The sequence below is a fragment of the Hermetia illucens genome, chromosome 7, assembly GCF_905115235.1.
Source record: "Hermetia illucens chromosome 7, iHerIll2.2.curated.20191125, whole genome shotgun sequence".
In the NCBI taxonomy this organism is placed as follows: Eukaryota; Metazoa; Arthropoda; class Insecta; order Diptera; family Stratiomyidae; genus Hermetia; species Hermetia illucens.
In genome coordinates, this window is record NC_051855.1 from 10,615,416 (window position 1) to 10,624,006 (window position 8,591).

At 46.6% G+C, this 8,591-nt stretch overlaps 1 protein-coding gene across 1 annotated transcript; it reads left to right on the forward strand.

Moving 5' to 3' along the window:
* The first annotated feature begins 298 nt into the window (after positions 1–298).
* Positions 299–4,721, forward strand: LOC119660836 (vacuolar protein sorting-associated protein 29). The gene is made up of 5 exons (XM_038069708.1): positions 299–459; positions 547–738; positions 843–914; positions 4,190–4,353; positions 4,416–4,721. Exons 1-5 carry the CDS (start codon positions 316–318, stop codon positions 4,531–4,533), a joined length of 690 nt encoding a protein of 229 aa, XP_037925636.1. The 5' UTR covers positions 299–315; the 3' UTR covers positions 4,534–4,721.
* The last annotated feature ends 3,870 nt before the right edge of the window (positions 4,722–8,591 follow it).

Below are 8,591 nucleotides of genomic sequence, written 5' to 3' on the forward strand. Positions count from 1 at the left end.
TATTTAACTGTCAAATTGGAATTTTGAGGAGACTATTAGCTAATAAATGGATTTGTATCTTTTTTGTATGTCATGCAATTTAATGTTACGACTATCTCAACAATCTCATCCTTCTGGGTATCGAAATGAATTAATTCCTGGTTTAACATTTGATCTCAATGTTTTTACCAAAGGACATGGGTCGTTGCAAGCTAAGTGCGATCGAAAATTGACGTTTACGGTTTGACGTAAACTCAGGTACGCTTCGTGAGGCTCGCAAGCGTTGTAAACTTCAAGCCAAACTCAGCGTATCTCGGAAGGGCATTTGAAAGTACGATGACATTTGATGTCAGCTGTCAAATAGCCCGGGGTATCACCATCCGTGAAGCTTACACAGAGTCGAGCCCGCCCCCATCGAATTTCCCGTTCGATTTTGATGCTTGTCAGAAGGGGTTGTGTATAAAACGTATTAACAAAATGGTAATCATTCACTAGACTTTCTCGAAGTAGCTATTTACGATTGTATCCGATTATCTATGTTAATCCGGCGTTAAAATTGATTTCCAGCTTGTTCTAGTTCTGGGCGATTTACACATTCCGCATCGTTGCAGTAGTTTACCATCGAAATTTAAGAAACTTCTTGTACCCGGACGTATTCATCACATTCTCTGCACAGGAAATCTGTGCACAAAAGAATCCTTTGATTATTTGAAAACTCTCGCAAATGATGTCCATATCGTTCGCGGTGACTTCGACGAGGTAAAGTTCGCGGGGACCCCTGCGCCCCCTGACCAAGCTGTGCCGATTTTAATAAACGTTAATTTGTTGTTTTTCATTTTCAATCCTGTATTGTTTGCCCTTAGAACCTCAATTACCCGGAGCAGAAAGTTGTGACCGTGGGACAGTTTCGAATTGGATTATCGCACGGACATCAGGTAAGCTGTGAGCATGGGTTTACTTTGTCTTGTGTAGTTTATGACTAATACTTAACACCCTGGCTTGCCTGGAACAACTTAGTTTTACCGGCAAAATAATGTGATACTCAATTATTGACTTAATTTAAAGCAACGAACAAAACAAATACGTTTCTGCACGCTAAATGTTGGTACCCTAACTGGAAAGACCGAGGAACTCGCAAGAGCCCTTCGGAAAAGGTGCATTGACATCTGCGCTCTGCAAGAAACCCGATGGTCTGGTGCCAAAAGCTGTGACATTGAACGCGAATGCGGTAAAAATCGCTACAAACTTCTCTACTTTGGTAACCCACACACTCAATATCGTATTGGCATTGCCATCTCAGAGGATTTCCGTGATGCCATTAAAGAAGTCGAACGATTTGATGATCGGCTGAGGAAGCCCACCATTATATCAGCTGATCGCACTATTCACTTCTTCACCGCGTATGCACCACAGACAGGTCGACCTGATGCCGAAAAAGATGCCTTCTGGCAACTTCTCGATGAAAAGACTTATCACGTGCCTGTTGACGATTACATAATCATTGCCGGCGACCTTAATGGTCATGTGGGTGAAAAGGCAGACGGTAACAGGTGCCATGGGGGAAAGGGGTTCGGAGCGCGCAATGAAGGTGGCGAGCGTATAATCGATTTTGCGGACACCCATGACCTTGTAGTTATGAATACATGGTTCATCAAACGATTGTCCCATCTGCCCACATTTTATAGTGGGAACAATAAAACGCAAATCGACTATATTCTCATAAGACGCCAGCATTTTACCACTGTCACTAATTGCAAAGTTGTTCCCTATGAGACCATCGCACCTCAACATCGGCCGTTGATTGCCGTCCTGCGAATTAAGCCACCGATAAAACAGCGTGAAGAACGCACTGGCCCGCCGCGCATTAAATGGTGGCGATTTGGTGAGAAAGAAGAAACGGTCTCACTCATACGATTGCCAACCATTACGAATGTGGAAGAATCATGGAACCAAATGAAAGACACGATCCACAAAGCGGCCTCTGCAACCGTCGGGGTCACCAAGCCGGGTAAGCGGTACATCAACCGAGATACTTGGCTTTGGAATGATGATGTTGAAATGAATGACCATGAAAAGAAACGCGTCTACCACAAATTTCTCGACGATAAAACGCCTGCTAATTGGCAAATTTATAAGAATGCCAACCGGGAAGCAAAGAAAGCGGTCGCTGTCACCCGAGCGAAGCATTTCAAAAATCTTTACGATAAACTGGACACTCGGGATGGCGAGAGAGATCTGTATCGACTTGCTAAAAGCCATGATGAACGCACACAGGATATCGAACACTTCTGTTGTGTTAATGACAAGAACGGTATTTTGCTTACTGATCGTCGAGCCGCAACGGATAGATGGCGAGAACTGAAGAATTTGCTCATCCTCCACTTCCACAATCATTGCTGACATTTTGAGCAGTTCCACCAATCAGCGCAACTGAAGTCGAGGAGGCAATAAAACAAATGAAATCGGGGAAAGCAACAGGACCTGACGACATCGCATCTGAGCTCTGGAAAGCGAAGAGCTGGGACCCAACACTGTGGCTCAGTGAATTCTTTAACCGGGTTATTCAGAAAGGAAGAACACCATCTGACTGGCGAGAAAGTACCACAGTTCCAATATGGAAAAAGAAAGGTAGCCCAGCAGAATGTTCAAATTACCGTCCGATCCGGTTACTTTCCCATACCATGAAGATTTTTGAACGCATTCATAACAACCGTATTCGCGAAATCGTTGAAATAACCGTGAATCAAGCCGGATTTGTCAAGAACTGCGGAACTACTGATGCAATACACGCTGCGCGGTTACTCACGGAGAAACACCGTGAGAAGCATCGCCCTCTTTACATTGCCTTTCTGGATCTAGAGAAAGCGTTTGACCGTGTACCACACGAAGTCATCTGGTATGCTTTACGACAACACTTCGCGCCAGAAGAACTCGTGCGCTGGGTTCAATTGCTCTACCACGATCCGAAAAATAAAGTTCGAAGTATGGCGGGTGTATAAAAACCGCTTCGTGTCTCTGTTGGAGTTCATCAAGGAAGTGCCCTCTCACCACTCCTCTTTGTTCTTGTTATGGACACCTTCACACGGGATATCCAACGTCCAGCGCCCTACACACTGCTTTATGCAGATGATGTTTTCCTAACATCTGATAGCAAAAATGATCTCGAGCAACTTGTTCAAAAATTGAATGATCGCCTCAAGCAACACGGTCTCTGATTGAATTTAAACAAAACTGAATTTTTGACGACCGATCCCCATGAAACAGGCACAATCACTGTCAGCGGTAGTGATCTGCCCAGAACTGAGCGATTTAAATACCTCGGGTCAACGCTATCAGCCAATGGAGAGCTGCGTTATGAAATTGCTTCACGCATTAACGCAACCTGGATGAAGTGGCGTTCCACAACTGGTGTCCTTTGTGATCGACGTATCAACGAACGCCTCAAATCTAAAATTTACCGCAATGTCGTCCGTCCAGTCGCTCTCTATGGTTCTGAGTGTTGGCCGACCATAAAAGACAATGAACGACGTCTTGCGGTAATGGAGACGAAGATGCTACGTTGGACTAGTGGCGTCACACGTTTGGATCACATCCGAAATGAGGATATCTGCGATCGTTATGGAGTTGCACTGATCGTTGAAAATTTGCGAGAGAGGCGTCTTCGATGGTATGGTCACGCAATTCGTGCTAACGAGAATTCACTTGCCAAGATTGGTCTGAACATCGAAGTCTATGGTAAACGACCAAAAGGCAGACCTAAGCAACGGTGGCTTGATACGCTGGATGGGGATTTGAAAGCCTCGAGATTGCACCCAGATCAGGCATTCGATAGAGCCAAATGGCGAAGCCGACCCCGCTTGTGAACGGGACAAAGGCTGAAGAAAAAGAAGAAGAATGCTAACTTAGCTAGGACTTAGGTTTACAGAGGGATTCGATGGATGGGAGGGTGAAATACTGCGGAACCGTAGGTGGGCGGAGCAGGGATACATATAGAGGGGCGTGGTGTTATTGGGCTATCGAATGAACGCCAGGGCGGTTGAATAAAAGCAGTTTAAGGTCACTTCTGAATTCTTGGAGATTTGGAGTACAATTGGATGAAGTCATTGTCATGGGATCCGCATTTGGTGAGGGAGTTTATCTCGTCATGAGCGATATCACCGCCCGGTTGTGAATAAAATCCGTTCCGAGTAATTCAAATTTTTCGTTACAGGTTGTTCCTTGGGGTGATCCAGAATCACTAGCTTTAATACAACGTCAGCTTGATGTGGACATTCTGATTTCCGGCCATACACATAAATTTGAAGCATATGAACATGAAAATAAATTCTACATCAATCCAGGCTCAGCAACTGGCGCTTATAATCCGTTGGATACGTAAGAAACTATTCAATTCGATAATAATTTTCTTCTATTCTTATTTATTTCAATTTTCTTAGATCAATAATACCATCGTTTGTGCTAATGGACATACAGAGCACAACTGTTGTTACGTATGTTTATCAATTGATTGGTGATGAAGTGAAAGTCGAGAGGATTGAATATAAAAAGAGTTGAAGGGCGACAGTCAGAAGAAGGATTTTTATATGATGGGCGACTTCAAAGAAGTTTTAATAATTGTAACTATTGATAAATCGTCTATTTAAATGTTATTCACACGCCCGCTAATTCTATGGAATATTTAGCTACATATGTATAATTTAAGTAATATAATAAAGGTCTCATTGTAATGCAGACGAATATCATAAAAATGTTTCAAAAGGATTTTGAGGTTTTATGTCGCAAATTAGTTCGAAACTTCGGTGTTTACGCTTACAGAATACAATAGGATACTTGTAATAAAAATAATAATCGTTGGCGCAAGAATCCATGTTGGATCAGGGCCTTGAAGTGTGTTAGAGTACTTCATTCAAGACCGTAACGGTACACTAGGAGGCAATGTGGTCAGCATTGCGCTCGCCCGAGATTATTACCCTGATTTGACTCAGGTACTCATTCACAGCTGAGTCGACTGGTATCCGACGTCAAATCACGATACAAGTCCCACTGCCACCAGCGAGATTTGAACCGCGACCTTCCGTACGACAGCCTTGCGCTCTAACCACTCAACTATCCGGACAACAGGATACTTGTACCCTTCTGGATAAAAGCCTTCTAATATTTTTAGTTTTCTTCCAAGTGGCAATGCGACCCTTCCCAATACTGTAACGAACGATTCCATATCACCAGACCAGGAAAAAATAAATTTCAAGGAATTCATGGAACCTATGATCTGTTCAATGCCACTCCCGCAACAGATGTTCCAAACACCTCGAAACACGGACGCCCCTAGCCCGGCAAGAGAGAATATTGGGGAAAAAAACAGATCTAACCTTCACACGGAGAGAAGAAGCCTTATCCAAGCCTTATGGGAAAAAACTTCTAAAATGTGGGACCCAAAAAGCCAGTGTCCCATGTTTATGGCACCAGCCCATTTTCCGAGGATATTTTTTCTTTCTGGTCTACCAAATTTTTTGGGTGGGTAAATGACCCGAATTAACGACTTTTGCTTGAATATAAACAGCGCAGTTCCATCTGGCATTGGATGCATTTACTTAGCCGGCCTGACAGACGACCTGTAATTAAGAGAGATCAGATGGGACTTAGCATAGTGGAATAATTCCGACCATATTTACCTACTTCCCTCATCTGAGTATACAGTTTTTGTTTTACTGAGGATAGCAGAAAGTACGTTGCCTCAAACCATCCTCCTTTACCTAGGCTTGGGGTAGATTTGCTTTTAGGCACTCATCCTTCTCCTATTTGCAGCTTTCCTCCTTCTTTGTTCCTTCAGCAACTCCTCCTGCATTTGGATGATTGCGGAGCTAACCGCAAGCCACTTCTCCTCGGACTCCAGCATCTCAGTAACCAAGCTCTCCGGGGTCTCGCTCCTGCCCAGCACCTGGTTTAAGCTCCTTCTCTCCATAGCAAATCGTGGGCAGTGAAACATCACATGCTCTGGATCCTCCGGTATGTCATCGCATCTGGGACAGTTCGGAGAATCATCCAACCCAAAGCGGTGCAGATACTGCCTGTAGCAACCACCGTGTCCCGTGAGGAAATGGGTAATGTGGTAGTTGATCTCCCCATGTTTTCGCTCAAGCCACACCCTAATGTTGGGAATGAGCCTGTGCGTCCACCGACCTTTCGTAGACTCGTCCTTGCCGCATTTCTACGCTGTGCATGCCCCTCCATATGTCTTGCACTGTACAGGACACTCATTTCTTTGGCCAGAATGTCAACCGGGATCATGCCTGTCACCACCAATACTGCCTCATCTGATGTGGTTCTAAAAGCACTGCAAACCCTCAAAGCCATCCGCCGGTAAACCGAGTTCACCTGCTTCCGTCTCTGAGAGTTTGCAAGCGCCTCTGCCCACACAGGCGACGAGTAGAGCAGGATGGAGCGCACCACTTCGGCTAGCACCAACCTCCGGCAATGTTTCGGTCCACCAATATTTGGCAACATTTTTGCAAGTGCCGTGGTGGCACTGGCTGCCTTTTGGCATGCATACTCTAGGTGTTCCCTAAAACTCAATTTGGTGTCAATTATTACCCCCAGGTATTTGATAACCGGCTTTGATACGACCGTATGTCCACCGACCTCCACTTTTACAGTGTTATTTTTCCTGCGTTTCGTTATCAAGACCGCTTCCGTTTTCGCGTCCGCCAAGGTCAGCCAATGTACTCTTTGGGGCCCTCATCCGTCCCGTACCAGAGAGTCCTCTCTGAGAGGTAGTTTTCCACCAAATTCGCTAAGTATCCGGGGACACCTATGTCAGCCAACGCCCCTTTAATTCTATTCCAGTTGGCCGAGTTGAATGCGTTTTTGACATCCAACGCCACCACGGCACAGCAGCCGCCAGAAATCAGTGCACCTTTTGCCAGGTTTACCACCATGTTAATTGCGTCCACCGTAGACCGGACGCGTCGGAAATCAAACTGGCGTTCCGACAAACCATTGCTGGCTTCGACGATGGCCAGGAGTCTGTTGTAGATGACTCTCTCCATCATCTTCACCATTGTATCCAACAAGCAGATAGGACGATACGACGCTGGGTTTCCAGGTAGCTTGCCAGGCTTCGGAAGCAACACCAATTTTTGCTTTTTCCACTGGGCAGGGAATATTCCTTCTTTTAGGCACGCCTCGAAGGTGTTGGCGAAAAGGTCGGGCCTAGTCTTCACTGCCAGTTTCAAAGCTCGGTTGGGGATGCCATCCAAACCTGGGGCCTTGTTGTCACCGAACCTACCACATATTTCCCGCAGCTCCTCCACATTTACAGGCGGTATTATGCCGTCATTTAGCTGGACAAAAATTTGCCTTTCCCTATTTTCGTGGTGAGGGAACAGAGTGGTAACAATCTGTTTCAGAAGGCGCGGGTAGGTCACCTGGGGCGATTTCCGCAACCTTTTCATCACCACTCTGTAAGCCTCGCCCCAAGGGCTTATGTCGGCATGGTCGCACAGCTGTTTGAAGCAGTTCTTTTTGCTCCTCCGAATGGCTTCCTTTAGGCAGCCACGCAATTGCTTGTGTGCCTCCTCTCGACCGTCGCCACCGGGTTTTCCCCTGAGCCTCTGGCAAAGCCTCCTTGCCCGAAAACATGCGGCTCGCAAACTTGCGATTTCGTTGTTCCACCAGTAGTTGGGTTGCCTACTGGGGAGCAATCGCCTTCTGTGCATAGTAGCATCGCATGCTTCCGTCACCCATCGAGTGATCTGCGTGGCTTTCTTTCCAGCCGTACCATTCAGGGATATGTCAGAGTTGAGCACCGCGGAAAACGTGGTCCCCTCGAAAGCTTTCACTGTCCAGCCAAGCATACCACCCGGCATTCTGCGAGAACTCTTTTTCGAGCTCGATCCGCCCTTGATCTCTATGCAGATTGCCTGGTGGGCGCTGTGAGTATAGTCCTCACTGACATGCCAAGCGATTCTATTGGCTAAAGTGGCACTCACGTATGTCAGGTTCACTATAGACCCCAGGACCCTTCCCCGGAAAGTGTACGAAGACCCAACATTCGCCAGTACCACGTCCAGCTCCGCGAATGCTTCGAGGAGAACACGTCCCCTCACATTAGTTATCCGGCTGCCCCATTCAAGAGCCCACGCATTGAAATCGCCTCCTATTATGATCGGCCAACGTCCTCTTGCATCCAAAACAAGAGCAGCAAGCATCCGCTCATACTCGACGAGTGTAGCGCTGGGTGGAGCATAGCAACTGTAGATGTGGATGCCCTTCACCTTCCCTCCGGGTGCTCCATTATTTCCTGGAAGGCTTGTCCTCCACAAGTCCACAGCGCTGCTTGGCCCGTTTGGTCTTTGACCCAAACGCTACCACCGCGGTCTCGGTATGGTTCACTTAGTATGGCCACATTGATGTTTTTCTCGCGGATGGTTTGCGCGAGTAGATCCTGCGCCGCCTCGCAGTGGTTGAGGTTGATTTGTATCAACCTCATCTGCGATTTGTGCTAAGGGCTCTTCTGTATTCCGGGTACCTGCTGCTGCCCGCAATGTGCCGAAGGTCCACACCCTCCTTTCCTTTGCACAGTAGACAATTTCGGCCAGCTTCGCAGACCTTGC

Excerpts from the sequence above, each read along its gene's own strand:
- LOC119660836 (XM_038069708.1), top strand. The coding sequence starts at position 316 with ATGACATTTGATGTCAGCTGTCAAATAGCCCGGGGTATCACCATCCGT. Across the intron at positions 460-546 it reads TAAAACGTATTAACAAAATG|CTTGTTCTAGTTCTGGGCGA; the intron begins GTAATCATTCAC and ends ATTGATTTCCAG. Across the intron at positions 915-4,189 it reads GATTATCGCACGGACATCAG|GTTGTTCCTTGGGGTGATCC; the intron begins GTAAGCTGTGAG and ends TTTTCGTTACAG.